General features: G+C 33.0%; 1 protein-coding gene across 2 annotated transcripts in view; it reads right to left on the bottom strand.

Annotated features, from left to right (window-relative positions):
- LOC118195841 (uncharacterized) overlaps positions 1-23,450 on the bottom strand; it is a 69,852-nt gene that overhangs the window by 27,528 nt on the left and 18,874 nt on the right. Inside the window, exons 2-8 of one of the 2 annotated variants that reach the window (XM_085816653.1) lie at positions 19,982-20,068; positions 17,791-18,030; positions 15,031-15,164; positions 11,145-11,274; positions 10,931-10,999; positions 5,480-5,574; positions 559-643 (exon numbers count right to left, since the gene is read on the bottom strand). In XM_085816653.1, the coding sequence (XP_085672779.1) occupies positions 559-643; positions 5,480-5,574; positions 10,931-10,999; positions 11,145-11,274; positions 15,031-15,164; positions 17,791-17,913 (636 nt within the window). In that variant the 5' untranslated portion in view covers positions 17,914-18,030; positions 19,982-20,068. The remainder of the gene's footprint in view (positions 1-558; positions 644-5,479; positions 5,575-10,930; positions 11,000-11,144; positions 11,275-15,030; positions 15,165-17,790; positions 18,031-19,981; positions 20,069-23,450) is intronic. The other variant, XM_085816652.1, reaches the window with a different exon arrangement.

The raw sequence follows: 23,450 nt of genomic DNA, 5'->3' as shown, positions 1-23,450 counted from the left end.
AAAAAAATTTATAATCAAATGAATATAGAAATAAAGGTATCCTTTTCTACTTAAAACAATATTTTGAAATGCAATAAATCTTCAATAAATGTCAAAAAGTAAATTTCCTGAATAACTTAATATACACTTTATTCTCATAATAACAGTATTCAGTATTAAAACCGTAATTTGCGAAAGTTAGCATTACAATTGATTCCTGTCATAAATAAAAAATTTAATTAAGAAACTATTTAAAATAACAGCAATCAATGGCATATTTGTACTGTCGATTTCCTTCATAAAATTAGTTTAGGGCTGATGTCTTGCATTAGTATTTAATAGCAAACCTTTTTCTTTTCCAAAGTGATATTTAGGTAAATGGATTACTCTAAATCAAAATAAAAGTATGTCTAATATCAATATCTAATGTAAAATTAAAAATAAGGACAAAGTAACCGAAAGCACATGAAAATGAGGGAAAGATTGCTAATTAAATTTAATATAACTGTTAAAGAGACTTTCTCTTTTAAGAATGCTAACTTAATTTTCTTAATTCTGATATATTTTTTACATGCTTACATTTTCCATGAAGTCTGCCAGCTTTTGGAAAGCAGGAACTAGAGAATTCATGATTGCATCGCTAGCATTTTCTTGTATTGCTTCTCTAAAATAAAAGATAATTAATCACCATTTGTATTTACAGTTTCATTAATACTGAACAAGCCAAAATACGTTTCTTCATCCTTTATTTAAATCTCAGTTTTTACTTAGATAGTTTTGGCAGACGATATCTTTTTATAGCTGGGTTGTTATGTATGTATAACAGCTTTGATTTTTTTTTATTCTACTGAATACGTTACTTGCTTTAGATAGCACAGGTAGTTGTAATAAATTTCTTGCAACAAAATTAAAAGTGAAATTTCTAAAGTACTTTTATTTTTATTTAAGTCTTCATCTTTTCAAATATCGAGCTCAAACTAAAGTATAGGAGCTTTCATATGAGTTATGTTTTATTAAATTATATTATAGATATTTTATTTTTAAGCAAACTTGTAACTATAAAAAGTCTCATTGGTCATGACTAATGATCTGAGCTAAATCACAAGATCTTTAGTTATCTAATTCTCTAACTTAATTGATCTGGAGCACTAATACGGCAGGGCACCAAAGACCACTTTTCATCAGAAGCTCCCACTTTCCTTGCTTTGATAAAGAATAACAATTTTATAAGTAACTACAAGATGATTTGCCGCCCTAAAACATTTGGGGCCTTAAATCCAGGCCTTGTATGTCTAGGTGATTAGTAGACTCCTATTAAAGTCAGTCTCAAAAAAAGATATGGTTTTTTATTTTAGAGAAAGTAAAGTAATCTTAAATTATGTTTAATATTTCCTTAACCCTTTAACTGTCAAGTTATTTTGATGATTTGGGTACACAAATTGTCACATTTTTTTATTGCAAAAATCAAATGCTTAGTACAAAATAAAATATACTTAAGTAGTTAAAAATTGATATTTGAAGTACATGGGTAAAATTTTTAAAGTTTTGTAGCCACTGCATATTTGCTTGAGGCTGCTGCCACTCAACATGGCAGTTGTAAAGTTCGCTTCTAGTGGAGCATTATTTTCTAAAAATGAAAAGAATTAATTATTTTCTAAAAAATAAATAAATAAAAGTGAATACCTATTAGTAGTTCAGTAATTCAGTCTTGTGTGGTACAACTGGAAACACTTTTCCAAGCATAAACCAACTCCACAATCACTACACCAGAATCGTGTTTCCTTCCTTATCTTTTTTCCATTTTTATCCTTTTTTTGGAACAACACACTTTGCACTGTCTTGAAGGCTCACGTTTCGCAGGAGTAGGAGGAATATGGGATATAAAATGTCGTTCAGTAAGACGGACAGGGTTATCTATTGTAGGTGGCCTGCCAACATTCTTTTGTCCAGAAGCTGCATCATTATATTTATGTAAAAGCTCTTCTACAACTTGCATTCGAAATTCTAAAAATGTAATACGTTTCTCAACTACATTTTTATAGAGCAAATATGAGTTCCAGAGTACCTTGTCTAGTAAATGTAAAAATATCTTTTTATAATATTTTTTTCTGACGTTTTCGGATTGTTGGATGAAAGGATATTTCCTAATCACAGCGATCTACACCACCCGTAGTTAGACTGTAGTCAGAAACAATCTTAGGCTTGAGTATATCTCCATTTTTATATTTTAGAAGCTGACCATGGAAGTATCATGAATACTGCTCATCAAACACTCATCCTTCATCTTCGATTGAAGAATATAAATCATCTACATAACTTTTCAAAGAACTGGATGCCATTTTACAACAAAAAGATCCCGTGCACTTTGAACCAAAGAACGTATAACCTCTAACCTTTGAAACCTTCAGTAAAGTGCTGTCATCTATTGAATTGAGCACACATTAACTTTTCCCGAGATGTAGTCGGGTTTGACAGAGAGATGAAGCCGAAATAAAGGTCTCTCGATATATATTCGGGTATAACAATACGAGGCACTCAAAAGAAATTACCCCGAGTTATACTCGGGCGTGACATTTTCGAACATCAGTGCTATGCCCGAGATTATCTCGGGCATGACAGTTAAATGGTTAATTCTGAATAAAATAAATTAAGCCTAGAAAGCAACTAAGTCGAATCATTATAGTTATCTTCAAGAACTGAATTTGCAATGATATTATAAACATCTTAAATGAGAACATTTTATAGTATCTGGAATTGATCGCTAACGCTGCGGTGAAATCAATAAACCTTTCGACCAAAATCAAGCAATTAAAGAACGCCACTTACATCTCTTTATTAGTTTGATCAATAGCAACGCTTTCAAAGCACTCATAAAAATTTTTATGGGCCATTTTATGACAAGAGGTAGTTTTATTAACAAATAAACAGAAAGAATTCGCTGCAAAATGCGTCAGTAATTAATTTTAGCGGACTACTGTTCTCTGGCTTACAGTTAAATGTATCTTACAATATTAGTGTTCTACTGCTAAATATATATAAAGTCATTGTCTGAAATGTTAAAAATTATTTCAGTAAGTGGCAAACAATCAATCATTCTGAAATCGAGGACATAATACATAGTGTTAGAACCGATGTTTGTTTCTTACATTAAAGGCAAAATTCTTTATAAAAATTATCTACTTACATGTATTATTTATTCTGCCAAATAGATACAATATTAAAAGTAATAAATAATATTAATTATTAAGAATTATACATATACCGTTTTTAAATCTCACAATATGTTACACTAATAGTAATGGACTTAAGATTGAAAGTAAATTAAAGATGTATTTTAAAAATGGTAACAGGTCTTATAACTGACCTTTTCTCAGACCTTGTAACAGATCAACATTGTGATAGTATAAACTAATAAAATACAATATGATGAAAAATGTAATAAGACTATTCTATAAATTTTTCTGATTTCAAAACTCCATTGCGTGCATGAAGCATGGACATACTTGTGTTTGCAGTAGCTGCCATCGTTTGTGTCAAAAGTTCATCCTAAAAATTATTTTTCAGAGACGATGTGACCAAACTAATGAATATATGATTATATTAAAATTAATTACAGTTACTTGAGTAAACAAAAAAATTGCTAACTTTTTTTTTCTTAATAATACAATCTCTCTCGTATTTGAACTTTTTTATTTTCCCACGATCAGATTTGGGATTGGTATGATCGTCTGACTATTTAATGATTCTAAACATCTTTGAAACGGACTGCGGATTAGGAACGTTTTCTTGTTATCTTATCGAGGCAGAATGAAAAATAGTTGCTAACGTACATACAGGAAAATTTTGAACAACCAGAACATTATTAATCGGCAGATTTAACTTTTATTTCCCTGTGATTTTTGCGAAGCAAGAATTATTCTGTATTTTAACAGCGTTACTTTGTAGAGATCCACTCACATATTTAACTAAACTGGTTTCTATTAAGACTGCCAGGCGATTTGTCGCCTCATCTATGAAAGCAACTACAAATTCAGACGAAGGTTTAAAGTAATGTTTTTATTTAACACTTTGGATTTAATTCACTATTTGTGCTTACAGAATAACCTCTTAAGCTTTTGGAATTCAACTAATATAAAATGTAAGTTAAAACTGAAAATCCTGAGATTCGCAAATGCAAAATCCTGTTAAGAGTTTGCTAAATCTAATCTAATTTACGTGTAGCAATTTGGCTAACAAAACGCTAACGTCAGTCCAAATCAATTTTCAAAGCTGAGCAAGAAAATAACGCAGCGGTCAGAGTCACTGCCAAAGCACTTTCCCTAATTAGTTTATATCAAAGAATCAGAATATGTAATCTTCAAGCAATAAAAGATCAAGTATATGTATGAATATAGGTGGGGCGATACAGTTACAAGTCCCGCCGCATTATTGTTAAGCATAATTGTTAAGTTAAGTAGAGTCATTAGTATTTTTGAAGCTGAAGATCGTGAAAATTGTGCAATGTCCTCGGCGGGTCTCGAACCTGGATCTCTCGAACACGCGTTGAGTATGCTACCGTTACACCACGAAGGCATGACGAAAGGAGGAAGAAAATATCTTATAATCGCCAACCCAATTTTGAGTAAAAACAACCCCAGGGGGTCTAAGAGGGTCCGACATCTCTTCGCCTACCATCAATCGCTCGAGAGGATTTTTGGCCTGCCGTTTACTTTGAGTACCCCCTTTACGCATAGACGCTATGCACTTAAAAACTTCCATATCGTCTCCGGAATTTGAACCCGAGCCCAACAATGTAGCAGCCAGGAGCACAAATCTCTATACCGATCAAGGTGGCAAACATCAAGTACAGTAGAACCACCATTAACAGGTAGTCTATTCTGAAGGACAGTACCTGAATCTTTGATTCTTTGGCAGAGTTTGCAAATTTATTTTGCTCTTGGATAGACAATACTTCCAGTGACAGACAGAAAAAGCAACCTAAATTTTTCTTAGGAATCGTTCATTAACTAAAAGATAAAATAGAAAGCATGAATAAAAGAGAATGTCTGAGAAAATAAACAGTCATAATACGATTTTAACACACACAAAAAAAAAGAGTAAATGCGATTTGCAAGCAAAAGATCGGCATTTCAATCTGTGTTTTAGTGCAATTAAGAGATGTCACGATTTTTTTCTGTAATGCGCGCATGCTATGAAATGTGAATTATTTGCATATTTCAGTATATTCTACCTTTTATGCAAATTCCAGTCTTACCATAAGCTTCCTTTATGCATTTGTTTGTTATCTTTATTGTTCATCAATTTTAATTTCTAGAAATTTCTATTATATGAACAACTCTTAGTTAAGAAATGAAACTGAAAAGCAGCGACAGATTATATTATATTACCTTTTCTACGATAAAGTTTGCACTGAACTTTTTAAGCGTACAGAATTTCTCTCATAACATCTCTTCAGCTTACATATACTTACATTTCATCTCTTCAGCTTATATATACTTACATTTCATCTTCAGGAACGAAACTGGAAATATTAGCGAAATGCTTGTAAAATGGAGAATCGTGTGCACTCAGTTTCCATTTAGCAGCATCGGAAAACTGGAATGAAATCAAAATTTCTAAGCATTCTAGTTATAATAGAATGAAGCATTCGCCAAAACACGTGCACTTTTAACACATGCTGCATATTTTAACACAAGCGGGATTCGAATTTCATGACAGGTGTCTATTAATTTTCTATTATTTGTCGGAAAAGTCAAAACAATTGCTTTAATTAAGCAAAATAATAATAAAAAACACGAAATAGAAAAAAAAAAAAAATCTGAAAAACTTTCAGATTATATGTCAGCCCCAAATGGGCGTTTTTTTTTAACATTTTGTGTATTATCTTTATTTATTAAATATCATATTCTTTGCACTTAAACTATAAAATTTAATTCAACAGCAAAATCCCAAAATATTTAAAAGAGCATATCTTTAGAATTTGCGATACACAGTCTCTCGCGCTGGAGATTTAAATGTCTTTTTTTTTTTTTTCGTACAGTGAGTGTTGCCATTGTTCGTTTTGAAATCGATGAGTTTGTTAATCAAAAATTATAAAATATGAAATAGATAATAAAACGAATTCTAAATTTCAAATTTCGGCTTTCATATGCCCATATTCGAGTGGAGAAATACATTATTCAAACTTTGATTCTAGATAACGTTGTTTTTCACAATGCGAAAACATACATACATACATGCATCATTATTTAATTTCTTTAATTATAATGCAGGGCTCTAATATTTGGTGGCAACAATTTGTAAAATAAAACGCCGTGTTTTAGTGGACGACGCGAAATGCCAAAAAGAAATTAATAGCACTTCTGGGCAAATTGCCCCTTTGGACTAATAAATAAATAAATAAATAAATAAAAATTCTTAGTAAGCAAGTGTATCAATATGTCAGTTTCTCCAGTTTGAAACAGGCCCACCAGCGGCCGAGCAGTAAAGTCGCTGAACACTGGTAGTTCGGTCCGAGGTTCGAATCCCGCGAACGGGCTGGCTGCATGGGTGTTTTCGTGGTTTTCCCCATGTGTAACGTGTATACGAGCCAGTTTCCCTTAGAAAGTCCTCCACGAAGGCATCCCTCCCTTTAGGCAGATAGCCCTAGTGTGCTTTGCCATAAATAAATACACCAACACCAGTTTCAAACATCAGGGCTCGCAGCCACGACAATTTAATCTACAAAATCTGCATCAGAAACTGATGGACAGGAAGACGGACTTGCTCGAAACGTGTACAAAAGTACGTAGCGAACTGTAATTATTATTATTATTATTTTGCTTCTGTGAACAGAGCACGTTTCTTTCAGAGCAGAGAACGTAAAACCTCAACAGTACCCTAGCCTTGAATCTACCTGTTAGTTGGATCTTCCTGTTGCTAGCAAGCACATGAAAATGCGACAGTTCCTTATAATTGAAAGCGGGAAAGCAATAGACATTTATCAGGTAATGAAGAAACAAGTACAGGTTAAGTGGACAAGAAACCAGAATTTCACTGTTGGTTCGTACGGGTATAGTTCCATTACACTAGCTGTGCTGCTGCACTCCAATTTTTACGGAGAGCACCCCGGGGATGGTCCCAAGGTTTCCCACTCCTCTTTCCCTATCCGCAAACGACTCGATAGGGCTTTCGGCTCGCCCGTATTTTAAACGCAGCCATATTGGACAGACACTATGCATTTAAAATCATCCATGATTTCTCCGAGATTTGAAACCGGATCCAGTGGTGCAATAGCCAGTGTCGCTAGCCATAACACTGATCAGATTTATTATGAGGAAATAATATTCGGAACGGACTGGTGCCTATAGCATTAGCAGATTCCGGAACGGACTCTCCAAGAAGTGTCGGGTGGGTTGTGGGATTTTTTGATACGTAAACCTAAAAGGTCATGATGCACCATACAAATGGTGCATAGGTTAATATATATTATTAAGATTTTATACATTATTAAGAGGTTAATGTATATTAATTTATAGGTTTGTAGGGTTTATTAGTCCAAAGGGATTTGAATCCCGAAGGACTATTAGTTTCGTTTTGGCATTTTGCGTCGGACGGATAAATGTCGGTTCACTTTTCAAACTGTTGCCATAAAATGTTAGAGTCCTGCATTATATTTGAAGAAATTAAATAATGAAAAATCTGCGTAAATGTATGTATATTTCTCACATTGTCATAAAATAACGGTACATAGACTCATCGAATTTTGAATAACGCAATCCTCCAACGAATATGAGCATGTGGAAGACCAAATTTGAAATTTGTTTTATGATCGATTTCCTATTTTTTAAAACTTTGATGAATTTTTGATTAACAAACTCAAGGATTTCAAAGCGAGCAATGGCAACGTTGTGCAGAAAAAACATTTTTATCTCCAGCGCGTGAGTCTCTGTATCGGAAATTCTAAAGATATGCTCGTTTTAAAACTATTTTGCGATATTGCTGTTGCACTGGATCTTATGGTTTAAGTGCGAGGAACATGATATTTAATAAAGAAAGGTAACACACAAAATGTTAAAAAACGCCCCTTTGGACGTAATTTAAAATCTGAAACATTTCAGATTTTTTTTTTTTTTTTTAATTATTTTAACTAACATTTATTTTAAGTTATCTTTCCTGTCTAGCCTTTACTTTCCCATAGAATTGCCAATGCTAGAGTATATAAATTGTAGTAGAGCGCGCAGTATATTCAAATTTTAGCAGAAGTAAGTTGAGTTTAAATAGAAGGGAAACGAAATCGTAGGTGTGCTTCTTGAATCGCGAACGTGAATGTCGCTCGGTAGAATTTAAGAACCGCGCGTGTCGGCCTGTGTGCCTATCTCGGCAGTTTGCTGAATCTTTCAATTGCGTAATCAGTAAACTCGCTAAATCTCAGCTGTATTTTTAGAACGCGGTTAGGTTAGTTTAAGACCTCAGAGCCTCGTGGATAGTGATCTCGCTATTTATTCATCCAGTCATTACTTTTCAGTTTTACATTCTGTTTCAGTTAAACCGCCGGGTCGGCGTAGTTTGTGAGCGTCAAGTGGACGCAGCTGTTATTTTAAAAGTTGAATAAAAAAGGGCCTTAAACCCTTCTTACGTTTCTGTGTAAATTCACACTTAGTAGCAGTCACTACCACAGTTGCTGACAACTTGGGGCCTCTTCGATATTACAGGTTAATATATATTATTAAGACATTCTTTCTGTATATCTGCAGAGAAAAATTACACAAACGCTTAAAATTATAATTTGATGATTATTTTTTCATTCACAGATAAACAAATCAAAGAAGCACTAAAGACGAACACAAGCATAGAAAACAAAATCTTAATACAAAAATACATAGCATGCCTGTTAAAGAACTTTAACACCGTATTAAACTAAATTACAAAATACAGCTTTCTTAAATACTTAAATAGGTTTAAATTAAATGGTCAAACATCATACTGCAAACACCAAAACTCTTCAGTGAATTTTGTCTATTAAAATGTAATTCACCTCCATTATAAAAGAAGATACACAGAAGAACATTACAACCAGAGCAAATATTTCATTCTGGACTTTCAAAAGGTAATTATGTAAAACTCGAGATTTTAAGAAAATGTCTAAATCAAGATTTAAGAAGCCGTGAAGACCAATTCCAAAGCGATTTTAAAGAACTTCTTTTGTTTTCTTAGTCTCCAAATACACCACTTTAAGTTTTGGGCTTCTATTATGGAGTTGAACGTCCCGGATAAACTGCCGCTTGCTCAGGATCTAGATGACCACGCTGAGGAATTTTGAAATGGACGGGTTAACTAGGCAATGAATTAATAGACTTTGCTGTGATGCCTGCCAGCTCGCTTTCCCAACAGCCTCTTGAATTTTGATTTAGTATTTCAAGCATTAGTGGATTCTGGATATCCGAGAACGTTTTTAGAGCTTTCTGTGCACTAAACATATCAGTATAAATTAGAACTGATTATATAAAAGAAAGAGCGCACTACAATACAGTTAATTTTGAAGTGAGTATATGTAACTTTCTGCCCTTAAATGAGATTTACAAGTATGAAGGATGTTCTAACGTAACTAGTTGTTTCGACCCGTCTACACAAAGATATGTAACTGCTGTCTACGCTCAAGAAAAGTGCTACTTGTGTATGATCTTGATAATATTTCTTTTGTCAAGACAGCGAAAAACATTGGGAGATCGAACTTGTGATTTCATTGCAGGTGGGATTTTCAAATGCTTTATTTCCTGGGTATTCACGTCAGACTTGCAAAATTGTTCAATTAGTGAGAGATCGCTTGGTGAAAAAGAAGGCAAATTACATCGTCGTGTTTGAAATAACAGGACACGCAAGGCATCAAGCAAAACAGGAGCCACACCTGGATGGAAAGGCTGGGATATATGTTGAAATAATAATGGAGAAACAACCCTTTACAAAGCCTTAATTTAAGGGATAGCAGTCACCCTATAGGCTCTAGATAGGTGATGTCTTGAAGGCTCCAGAATACATCCTGCAGTTGAATCTGATCTACTTTGAATAAAAATGAGGACTGTGACAATCTATAAATAACTAAGCCGTAGTTCAGTGTACGACTATACAGCGAGCAAGAACTTCATAAATTAACAAATTCTCGTTCCTTTTGCATCCCAGGAGGTGTTGTTCTTCAGGACTTTCAAAATATTTAATATTTCATATCATTTCTCAAGTACAGGATATGCTGAACAAAAGTTAGATTTCAGTTAAACATCACCTTTAAACACTTTACACCACGAGGCTCGCTCATTGAAAAATTTATGTAGATTTCAGTATGTACGAGAATCACTAATATCGGCAATATGGTATTTTGTATACGAGTTTAATCTATGAATGTAAATTTACTTCAGTACCTTAGATGAAATAATAAATTTTATTATTAGAAAAACATACACACACTACTGTAATACAGACGCAACTAGCATCGGTGTCTAAGTTGAAGGTGAAGCTCACATTCAAAATGGCGAACTCACTTTTACAAAAGTTCGCGCAAACAGTCTCTTATTTTGCAAGATCATTTTTAAGATCATGATATTGTATAACCACAAAACAGAAACCCTTTTTTAAGACTTGAGATTATTATTATTGAATATTATTATTCTTTTTTTAAACCTATATGCAGTTAAACATTTTAATAAATATTAAAGAATGCTTCTACTTTCAAAACATGAATTAACAATGACTAAAATATAATTTAGAGATTTGAATTCTACATTTTCACGAATCTTCAACGGTCCTCTAAATCTTAGGTAAAAATAAAAAGAAGAAGCTTAATATTAGAAGTTTTAAGTAAACTTAAATTTGAAATATGTGTTTAATAAAAAATAAACTTATAAATACAAATTTTAAAATAATTAACTATTAAAATAACTTAGAATTTTCGATTTAACTCTCATCAAAAAGCGCTTACCACCGAATTTTCATTGAGTGTGTAATTAGTCCTAATTCCTTCTCTCATCAGTTCAATGATTTCATCAATCTAAAAATAGAACAAATTTTAAAAATTTAGTCTTACACAGTTTAACAACTAAAAATAATCATTGATTTTACTGATTATGTGAATAGATATTCTACATGATTACACTCATATTTTTAAAAGTCGTTATTCATAATGAATCACTTACTTGCTTAGGTACAGCTCTGTATCTAGCAATCAAATTCCAGTACTGCTCAGTGGTATTAAGTTTTATATACTTCAGAAGATAACGCAGGGTCATTTCAGGAGTGTCTATTTTTGATATAGGGAATAAGTAGCTGGAAAAGAAGTAGAGATAACATTCATTTCAAAGCATTGTGTTGTATGTACAAAAGAGTATATGTAACTACTTTAAAAAAGTAAAATATAATTTTCTCTTACACACCCTCTTTACCTTTTTAAGGACTATACCTAAAAAATAAAGAGAGAGGGTGAAATAAATTCTTATGCAATTTAAAAGTTCATACAAAACGAAAACTGAAGTTTTGTAGATTTCATTAAAAACCTGATAAAGTAGTCTTAACTCTACAGTCCACTGCAAGATTTTTAACATTTTTCTCTCTTAACGCCTCTAGTACATTTTTAAAATTAGAACTCAAGACCTAATAGTGCCTAATTTTACATTCAGAATAAATCTTAAAATATTTAAATGATGGAAATTAATCTTTCACTGTTAATTCAACTTGAGATAGCTGAAGCGTCTCCACTTTAAGAATCACTTCTCTAGCTAAGAATGTGAACGTACGTATATTAAATATGTCATAAAAAAGAGATGAAACGCATAAAAATGCATTATCACGGAAGCTTTTACACAAATAAGGACGCTTTAATAGGCATTAAATTGAATATAAGTTGAGAGAATATTGAGAATAAGTAACTTAATACTTACTTATATTTCTCAATAATTCTTATTGAGAAATATAAGTAAGTAAATAAATGATTACTTTAAATTTGAGTATACCTATGACAGTTGTATTTACAAGCCGACGTAGAAGAAAAGAGAAAATCCTCATGCGTCATAACAAGTTCAGTAAGCAAACAAGGTAGGCTCTTCCCATCGATGACGTCACTTACTTAAAGAACATGGTTTAATTGTATATCACGTGTACCTCGAACTAGGAGTCATCAATGCCATACAGCAGCAAACCTTAGAGTATATTAGTGGACTACAGCCAAAGCAAACAACTGTACCTAGAGCCATCAGATTTTGAATAACGTAATCTTTCATATGCACTTGGAAGCCCGAATTTTGTATTTCAAATTTGTTTTATTTCTACTTATATGTACTTCACATTTTTAAAACTTGAACGAATTTTTGATTAAGGAACTCAAAGATTCAACACTGTACGGAAAAAAAAAAAAAAAAAAAAAAAAAAAAAAACCCATTTATATCGCTGTGCGTGAGACTGTCTATCAAAAATTCTGAAGATATGCTGTTTTTAAATATTTTTTGATAAATCTGTTTGATTTAAATTTATATGGTTTAAGAGCAAAGAGCATGATATTTAATAGATAAAGCTAACACACAAAACGTTAAAAAAATCCCTTTGGGTGTTATTTAAAATCTGAAAGCTCTCAGATATTTTTAGCCCAAAGAGCGTTAGCTGAGAAGGGCTATTAATTTCGTTTGGGCATTTTACGTTGATTCGCTTTTCAGACTATTGTCACCAAATATTACGGCCCTGTATTATATTTAAAGAAAATAAATAATAAAGAATCTACGTAAATATACGTATGTTTCTCGCATTGTGATAAAACAACGGTACCTAGAGCAACCAAATTTTGAATAACGTAATCCTCACCGAATGTGAGCATCTGGAAACCCTAATTTGGAATTTAGAATATGTTTTATTATTTATTCGGTATTTTGTAAGACATTAAAGCATTTTTTATCAACAAACTCAACGATTTCAAAGCGAGGAATGGCAACAGCGGACGGGGGGGGGACATTTTTATCTCCAGCGCGCGAGATTGTGCATCGGAAATTCTAAAGATAGGCTCATTTTAAAATTATTTTGCGATACTGTTGTTGAATTGAATATTATCGTTTAAGTGCGAAGAACAATATATTTAATAAATAAAGGCAATACACAGAACGTTAAAAAAAACGCCCCTATGAACGTAATTTAAAATCTGAAACCTTTCCGATTTTTTTTTTTTTTTATTTCATACTTTGTAAAACTTACAAATTATTGATTAACTAACTCTACGATTTGAAAGCGAGAAGTAGCAACTTTTTTCCAAATAAAGCATTTTTATTTCAAACACGCGAGACTGTAGCCACTTAAAGAGAGTGCGGAAATTAGTGTTTTTAGAGTTTTTAATTGATATCTCGTGCAATTAATGTCGTTCGAAGATGAGAATAGTCGAAATGGCTGCCCACGATCTATTGGAACCCGGAATAATATATTAAATGTTGTCACTGCCATTTTATTTCATAAAGGTTACAAATATTTTATTAACAAGCGATTTAAAAGCGAGCAGTGGCAACACTTTTCGAAATGAAGCAGAATTTGATCTCCAACGTGCAAGATTGTTGCCACTCGGAAAAATGAGAGCAAAAATTTGCGTTTTAAGAATTTTTAATTAATATCTAGGCTGATTAAATCATCGAAATGGCTTTCCACGAACTTTTGGAATCAAGGATAATACATTTAATGCTTGGCAATGCTATTTTTATTTCATAGTTTGTAAAACTTAGGAATTTTTTACTAAGAAACTTTACGATTTGAAAGCGAGCGGTGCCATCACTTCTCGAAATAAAGCAGATTTTTCATCTCCAGCGTGCGAGACTGTTGCCTCTCCGAAAAATGAGAGCAAAAATTAGCTTTCTTCAGAGTTTTTAATTACTATCTCGGTTAATTAAAGTTGCACGAAGATGAGAGTGGTCGAAATGTCTTCCACGAATTTTTTAAATCCGGGAGTACCCTTCTCGAAGTTCATCTCCCCGTCGTTCCCGTCTGTCTGTTTATTTGTTTGCCACAAGCAAACAAACAAACAGACAGACGTACACAGATTTTAATAGTATAGTAATCTATACTATTAATTGAGCTACAATTACATTGAGCTATACATTGAGCTACAACGGCTTGCAAAGAATCAAGCGATAATTCAAATCAAGCGATAATTAAGCGATAATTCAAATGATTCTTAGTTTACTGAAACTGCAGAGACAATAGGTACTTTTCTGAAGCAGGAGGGATGAAAAATTAGCAACGCTTTCGCCAGGAATCGAGCCGTGGACCTCTCACTTACGCGCTGAGCGTGCAGACTACTACACCACGAAGGCTCGCTAAGAAGGCGGGAAAAATAGTTTATAAAACATCCCGATAAATTTACTGACCGATCTTATAAAATGTCAGAGAGTAACGTTGTCAGAGAGGCTGACGTTACTACCATGTTCTGTTCTATAATTTCTTCTATCCAGTTTGCCTCTGCGCCTTGCACGATTAATTAAATAATCAGTTACTCGAATCAAAACATTATTTCAGCCATAATATCTACATTGTTTTATTTGCTTTCCTCGATTATCTGTAAGTGACTTACAAATCTCCCGTACCGTTAAACACCAAAACATTTGAACAGTTGGCCATTATCCGTATCCTTAAATATAAAACTTTATTATGGAATAGAAGATAAATGATAAGAATAAATTAGTAACTAGAAATGTTCATTGATTCTGTGAAGAGAACATGGAAGATTAATAGTAGTAAATGGTAAATTAAAATAAATTAAATTAAAAATAAAATGGTAAAAGTTACTGATGTGCATTTATTTGCCATAATTTTGTTTCGTTGAATTTTCCTTCGCTGTAGGCTGGAAGTATGAAATAGTTGAATTATTCTTTTCTTACGAAAGGTTGCATTACTTTCTTTCCATAAATCCTACAATTTTAAGTTTTCGGGAAACTCCGTTTTTATTTATTAGATCTCAAACGGGCAGAAATTGCATTTCTGCTGTCTCTCTGAATAAGAAAAGTATTGATTAAATGAAAAGAGAAAACTGAATTCTTGATGGATGCTCATCACACTCACCTTCCTGCCATTAGTTGATCCAACTTATATTGAAGAATCATCACGAAGAGTTTTAAATTCATCCGAGTTTCGCCTCCTTCTGGTGCATGTGGCAACAACTCATTGGCTCTCTGTAAGAACTCAGTTACCATGACCTGCAAGAGGAAACGTGATAGTGAAACAAACGTGAAAAATATTCTAAAAATAGCTCACTCAGCTCGCAGAAGTTATCCATTACTTGATTCATTTCACAACATCTTATTTTAAAATCTTCTTAAACGTATCTGAAAAACTCCACAATTTACCTATAGCATACTATAGCATACTTTAAGAGACAACGTTTCCCATGTACAATCTGTTATTTTAGAATTAGTTCAAGGTCCTTTTTATCCTTCTGGTTTGCATCATAGCCGTTTGTCGAGTACCCAATTTGCTAAAATCTCCTAATTTTCTCTGTGTGTTGATGCTGACACACATTACTATAGTAAATAAGGGAAGATTCATTACCAGCTAGGCAAATGAAGCTAATTATCAATCGATCTCCAGAAGTGATACGAAGTTGAAATGCAAAACAATCGTAATTGTTATACTTATTATGTTAATTTCATGTTTAATGCTACAAGAATGCAAATAATATTTTTAACACGAGTCATACAAAATAACATGTATTGTTGTCTTAAGCCAGTTTGGGAAGAATTAAGAGATAGCAGGTTCGAAGATAGGGAACAACTCTGGAAAGGATTTAGCTGAAGCAATGCTCAAGATATTTTCAAATTGGCCGAAGTTTACGATACTTGTTAGGAAAACTACTGAGTTAACACTAAGGTCGTTAACACCTTAACTGCAGTGATTATACTTCTAATAATACTATTAACATTTAATTCAAAAGCAAATGAAGAATCATATGTATATGATTGTCTAAATTAAGAAATTAAATACATCAATAACCTAAACAAGACATCTATTATACAAAACAAATGACATCGTCTCTCTTGAAATGATGCTGACAAAGATTTCTTTTCTGTATTCCGCCACATCTTGATTTAATCCAACGTAAGCGAGATGTCTTGATTTACAAAATGCAATTTACGATACAACTTAGTTGCAGTATTTGCTGTTTACATGTTATAACACAATATAATACATATTTCTAGATCTTGATAAAATAGCAACAAAATGTCTGCAGAAACGGAAAATGTGAATAACTTTGAAGAAAATTAAAACAACATTAGATGCAATCTTTTTCCCCCAATAGCAGATTGTGAACAATTGCAAATGTAACCCAGTTCATTAATCTATACAAGGCCAGATGTGGTGGTCTCTTTAATATGGAGGCACCTAATAGGTGGGCCACCATCGCCTTTCCTATGAAGCGACGGATAGTCACAACCATGCCTTGTCTGGGATTCTAACCCAGGCCCTTCGGTATCGTAGTCAGCTTCCCTGACCACGATACCGATTGGGCGGCACATTAGATACAATTTTTTAATACGATTTTGCTCTATACAGCAGATCCAGATCTTAACCCGTTATGGCACAGATATTAAATTGTTGAAAATGAAATACCCATTGAATGACGTCAGATTTCTCCTGGTTGTTGAAGAAAGAAAACTGTGAGCTTCATTTCTCGATTTAATATAATTTTTTTGTTTGGAGACAACTTCACATATGGGTGTTTTAATTTCAGTATTTGTTTCGTTCGAGAAGCATTAAGCATTGAATACTACTGAGTACAAGTCAATCATGAATATTATAGTTAATTAAGATGTTATAGTCAATTAAGCTATAACTTAACGAGTTCATATTGGGAAATTCTGCATCGATCGATACTCGATCAATGTTCACGATACTGTCTGTTCTCCCTAGAGCTGAAGCTGTGCCGTTTTACTTATTTAAGGATATCGGTACTTTGGTTTTAGATAGGTAACCTTTCTTTTCACGAAGAAGCATTCACACTTAGATATGACCAAAGAGTCGTTCGTTCTTCACAATTCTCAAGGAGTGCAATTATACTTTGAAGAATAGAGGTCATCCTCATGTGATGTTATTGAGCGATATGATAACTTTTCAGGGTTCCTCACTCTTTTTGTGTAAAGTAAATGTCGAGGAATCTAGTGAGACGTTGGAGACGTTAAAGACGTTGGAGGATAATCCATCCCCCATTTTGCAGTGGCATAGCTGGGAAGGTAAGGGGAACATCGATCCTCGGGGCAAAATCTAGGGAGTGACGAATTAATGTTCCCCATTGCGTTTTGGCAAAGAAGGGGGGTGAATTCTTCATTTGCCCCCGGGTGCTGAAAATCTTAGCTATGCCTCTGTCATTTTATCTTCCTATGGCTGGTCAACTGTTGACTTTGAATCTTCAGCTTTATGCTCTGATATCACACCTTGTTTTTAAGAAATTTTTAGAAATGTAACTACCAGGTGTATTTATTCTGAGTGTTCTAGTCGTGTAACTAGTTTAGGCAACTCCATAACCATTTAGTTTGAAATTTCGCTTACATTTACTTCCACAAAGAACAACTATGCAATGCATCTCCATGTCTTCAACAGAACTTAATTAGAATATGTGGATCATTAAGTATATTTAAGTGATTTGTTTAAGGAAATGAAAGTTAACTGCAAAATCCTTATAAAAAAAGAAAGTTGAGCAAATCAGTTGAACGCTAATTACATATAAAGAAATATTAGCCTATGACTAAGAAGAATTTTTTTTGGTTTGTATAAGGTTATTCTGTTTTATGCGGTCATTATGACTGTATTATAATAAAAAATGTATACCTTATCCTTTTCATACGATTTCAAGCTGTAGCTGCTGAGCTTGTTATCGTATCTGTGATCTCCAAGTACGGTTGCAGTTTCAGGGCTGTTCATCAAATAAATCTGCCAGTACTCTTCAAACATAGTATTTGCAGCTTCCGTGACCAGCTCTGGATCCCTACGATCAGATGAATTGGAAGCAGCTGTTGGTGAAACGATGCTGGATTCATTGCTGACAAGAGAAGTTGAATTTTCTTGAGCCTGAAAGAGGGATTTTACTTTATTACTTTCTTTATTTTAACAACCAAAGAGAAATTAAACTCTATAAGATTCTGGCATACTTACATACAATTACCGCTTTAAATATAAAAACAAAATTAATTCATTCTCAATCATTTCATTAAAGTTAGTTTAATTAAAAGCATTTGACGGGCACTTCGATATGATATATTAATAATATTATAAAATTCGTCGTAGATCACATGTTCTTGGAAAGAAGGCTCTGCGTTCCAATCCCAAACGACATACTACTTCTCATAAGTTTGTGAATTTTAAAATTTATAGTCCTCGCGAAAATTTGAAGCTTTAAAGCAGTCTCATGTATGAATTGGATTATTTAGTTATAGCGAAGGCGCTAGCTGCCTAAAGGTGGAAAATGTCGTCGTGAAACACTTCATAAAGGAAACTGGTCCGTATGTCTACAGTATGGCTCATGAAAAAGTATCTCGTCTCCAGCAATAATAATGACCATCAGGTGAGCCTGATCCTGAGTGAAAAGAAAATGTTGAAGCGTTGCTTCATTTGGCGACACCAGGTCGTCCGACAAAAGGACAGTCAGCCGACAGAGGCTACGAACTCGTCACACCTGTATTGTTGGTGGGTTACTTTTTTATGGACCATCCAGTGTTCACGTAAGCAGAAAATCATGGAATCCTTGTGCAGTCTGACTGTTCAGTGGTCATAACAGAATTCCAGACGAATTAGAGTGTTTCATTACTTCAACGATTCAACCACTAGTGAGCTAACCATTATGCTTATTAACGGCCGATGGATGAGATCGCTGAATTTTGCTTGTCTGATATAGTTCATATCCCTAAGAATTAACTATCTGCAAGGGACGTTTAGAGGTTTCCCCGATGGTTAAAGGAGAATACGAGCCAGTTTCCCTTAAGTCCTCCACGAAGACTATAATGTTTTTCAACTGTTTCAAAATGTCAAATCACCTAAAAATAACCAAAGAAACTGTCAGATGACTTATCATCCTTGCTGTCTTCTAATGAAAGGCATCACAACTCAAAGATTTAAAATAAAATTTATTTATTAACGCATCAGTCTGACGGTTACACAAACTGAAAAGTATAACAGAAGTATACAGAAGATTATATTAAATTAATAATAATTTCTAATACTTATAATAAAGTTTCGCTACAAAGTGAAATGTATAACAGATGCAGAATTCCGTTACTTGCGTAAATCGGAATACAGGTCCAAATTCATTTGAATGCGAAATAGGATCTCAAGAGGTAAGTGGTAGGAAAAGAGTGGCAAAAGACTTTTGGATTCGTCCCTCCCTTGGAATGTTCCCTATTAAAATTGACGCGCAGCTAGGTAACTTTTACCTATAATGTTACCAAAAGTCTTGACCAACGACAGCAGAAATCCTTTCTGTCTTGGCCACAGTGAATTCACATATCTAATCCACGTCGTATTCAGATCAGGAGGATTAGTCTCATCTTATGAAAACTCTAAACAAATATATATATTCAGTATATTCTGCATAGCTGTCTAAATAAATTAGACAGTTATAAATTTATAGAAATTATATAGCTGTACGTAAATATACTTCAAATAAGACCTTTTATTACACTGGAAACATAGCGTGATGTCCAGCTTGGAGTTTTATGAGTGTAATAAAATAGAACCTGATGAGACATTAAATTAAGAATAATATTTTACAGTGTTAAGTTTCACGGTAGGAGGACTGTATTATCATTCTAGGGTTTCATTTGCAATTATTTTATTTATTTCTTCCCAGTTATCAGAATTCTTTAATATCGTTTCTTTTGGGTAGTGAATAAGAATTCATCTTCAGATGGAGATCTCCCGTTGCCATTCCCGGTGTAGAAACAAATATTTTACAGATAACTAAAGCAATTTTCAAAAGTAAAGTGTCAAATTTTTTAATTAAATTCTTAAAATCTAATATTAATACCTTTTGGTTAAAACTGGAGTTTCCTTCAGTGAAGTACTTTTTCAGATTACTGGAAATTAAGGCTCACTCTAGCAAATGGTTCATTATCTAAAGTTAAAGATGAGTAAAGTTTAGAAATACGCAATAAATGATTAAATGCAAAATGCAAAGATTTCTAAATACGAATTTAGTTTTTCTTTTTCATCATAAGGACAGTCTGCTAAATGTATTCTGTTCTTTTAAGTAATCCACATTCTTTAATAAACGCAATATGCTCGAGAACATCTTTATGATTACACAAGTTCTTAACACAACAACGAAGCAACGTGGAAATGTATTTTAGCTACAAACTAAATACAAAGATTTGTAATACAAAATCCCACTCTGCTTAGCGTAAATTAAAAAAACCTCAATATGATTTCTATGCCACGGCTTCTTCAGTTCCTCAAAAAATTTTCAACTCTGGTGAATGAAGTTCTCTTCCGGAAGTTCTTTCTAAATTTATTGAACTCCTAAGAACATTTCTCTAACATTTTTACAAATATTCAGTCAGTATCGATAGGCAATCATAATTTTTGAAACACTGAACACTTTCTATGACTTTAAATTTCGGCATTTAAATCTAACCTGCAAATCCACCTTTAAATGTCTTTTTGTAACCTCTAATAAATTTATGAAGAGTAAAGGAGAGATTTTGTTTCGGCAAATCATAATACACATTGCGCCATTCTGTATTATTGTCACTACGTCCCTGAAAAACACCGTCTATGAAGTTCAATTCTAATATTTATATATTAATGCTATAAAACTGGTTGAGTTAGTACGATATAACACAATCAAATTCCAATCGTTGTACCACAATTATGTTTCAATCGACTGCTTCTTTTTTTTAACACTGTGTATTCCATTATTATATTTAATTGTTTCACGGCACACTAAGACTTTGCGCCTAAAAGGAAGGATAGCCACCAGTGACATAGTAGTGCAATTGCAGAATACCGGTAGTTCGACCTGGGTTTTGATTCTAGGCTAACGGGTTGGCACACGGGAGTTTTCTTGGTTGTCCCCGTGTATAAACTGAATACGACCTAGTTTCCTTAAGAAAATCCTCCACGAAAGCATATGTTTCCTTAGGCAGATAGCCCTCACGTACTTTGCCCTAATCAAATAAACCAGACTATACCAAAGAGATGAATGCTTTTTTAAGGACTTTTTAGGGAACTCGGCTCCTTATTCACGTTACACCATGGGAAAAAGCACGAAAGGTTCTATGCATCAAACTGCTTGTCGGAATTTTAATCCAATTTGAAATACTATTTTTTACAATCTTATCCATTTAGCTAATGATGAGCTTTATCTTAAGTATTTAATTTATCTTAAGTATTTCTGTGCTAATAAAGTTTTCCGCTTGACACTTCCGCTTAAGTTCCGATGCATTAAAAACATTCTAAATATTTAATGCAAGTTTAAGTAGGTAGTGCAGTTTCATTTATATTGAAAGAGTACTTCTGGCTGAAATTCGTAAATCTCAGTAATGTGAATATAGAATTTCTTCCAAAAAACGCCCCTTTACTAAAGTTTCGCAGATTTCGAAATTATGCAAACTAAGATTTGCTGATTTTCAACCCATGGTTTTACTAAACTTATTCTGGAATTACAAAGGAGAGTTTAATCATGAATACTTAATTATGAATAATAATAATCATGAATACTTAATTATGAATAATAATAATCATGAATACTTAATTATGAATAATAATAATCATGAATACTTAATTATGAATAATAATAATCATGAATACTTAATTATGAATAATAATAATCATGAATACTTAATAATTAATAGTTAAATTGCATCGAATTTAAGATATATTTTGTAGGAAAGATAAAAGAAGATTCAGTAAAATAAGAGTTCTCTGTTTGTTTTAATTTCGCTGTTGCAGCTGTAAATTAAATTAGAGTGAAATCATTGATGGTAATATGGAACGTGTTTTAAATACATTTACCATTTCGTAGTTCTGAATTTACTGACCTCAGTTTCAGTCTTCAAAATCTGGATAATTTATACTGTAGAAAAAGGGGAAAAAAATAAATAAGCAGTTTCAAATTTGTATTCTGGTGATGTGTCTGATAAAAAATGAGTGAGCAGAGAAAGTCGTTGTTACAATTGTTACGTCACTTTAGCGTGACATGAAATCGAAACTGGCTTAAGGAAACCGGTTGAATTTATTTTGTTTTCGAGAAGTTAAAATCAAGATCTTTCAAGAACTTTTTTTCTTTCATTTCTGTTGAATCGTACCTTTCAAGCCGTCACTAAATTTACTATCCATATCTGTATTTATATTTCTTACGGTCGTTGATGAGCTTTAAGGTTGACGTAAAGTCTCTCGCATTTGTTTATAACTTAAAATGTTTACTATCAAATTGGTATTTTTGTGTTAAATCGGCTTCTTGGGAAAATATCAAGCAAACAATGCATGGAAATACCAAAAACTTTATATAGAAATGTAAAAAACGTAACAAGATTACATTTACATTTATTCCCTCTTACAGTTTCTTACTTATTTCTTCGATTTAGTTCCTGGAATTGCTATCATTGTGGCTTCAGTAAGGTTCTCGTTTGGTCTGGTTTCAAAAAGGTTACACTACTCCGCTTAATATCTGCTAGATGTGATTAAAGTGATTTTGGCTCATACATGTTATTCTTTCACGAAAAGTCATTTTCTTGCAACATAGTATGCAAAAATTACCACAAAATACACGTGTATTTATCAATGAGAAAACATTTTGAGATGCAACGTTAAAAATAGCAGGGAAAAGAAGATTGTATACATATTTGGATCTATGGTACGCAGCTACCATTTTTGAAAGCGTTGCAATGTAATAACTTTTATAAAGCACTTCCGTCCATTAAATTGCCGAGAAACATTTAAAAATATGTGTAAACACTTGTTTATTAGAGTAGTTAACGCTATCTGTACTTAATATTGAAATAGATGTTTTTCAGTCGGCGATTAATCGCGGAGGTGGCGATTTTTTTTCACAACAGTGGCCGCGATACCACAAAAATCCCATAAATTGTATTATACGTTCAAGTTATAAATAAAGACTTTTTAAATCTTTGCCAATCAAAGTCAATCGTACAAACCAAAAAAAATAATAAAATGGAACTATAAGTTTAAGAAATATTAAGGAAGGAAGAGAAAAGAACGTGGAGAAAGACAAAATCATTAATGGCTATTAATATGACTATTAGTGCTATTAATATGGCATCAAAGAGGTCTTCGCTTCCTATGCACTGTCGCTATACCAACGCTATACGCTTCGCTCGTAAAACTTCTGCTAGGTACAACTCAAGGGAAGAACTTGGAGGGTTTATCAAAAACACTATGTTTAGTATAGATGCCATAATGTTCGGCGGAAGCATTTTAAAATTAGTCTCCAAACTTATTTGTTAATACACGTAACGATAAATAATTGTATGATTATA

Source organism: Stegodyphus dumicola, chromosome 5, assembly GCF_044657685.1.
Source record: "Stegodyphus dumicola isolate Sdum_Otavi_A_Nest chromosome 5, ASM4465768v1".
Classification (NCBI taxonomy): Eukaryota; Metazoa; Arthropoda; class Arachnida; order Araneae; family Eresidae; genus Stegodyphus; species Stegodyphus dumicola.
The sequence above is the reverse complement of the archived record's forward strand: the minus strand, read 5'-3'. Positions and strand labels throughout refer to the sequence as shown.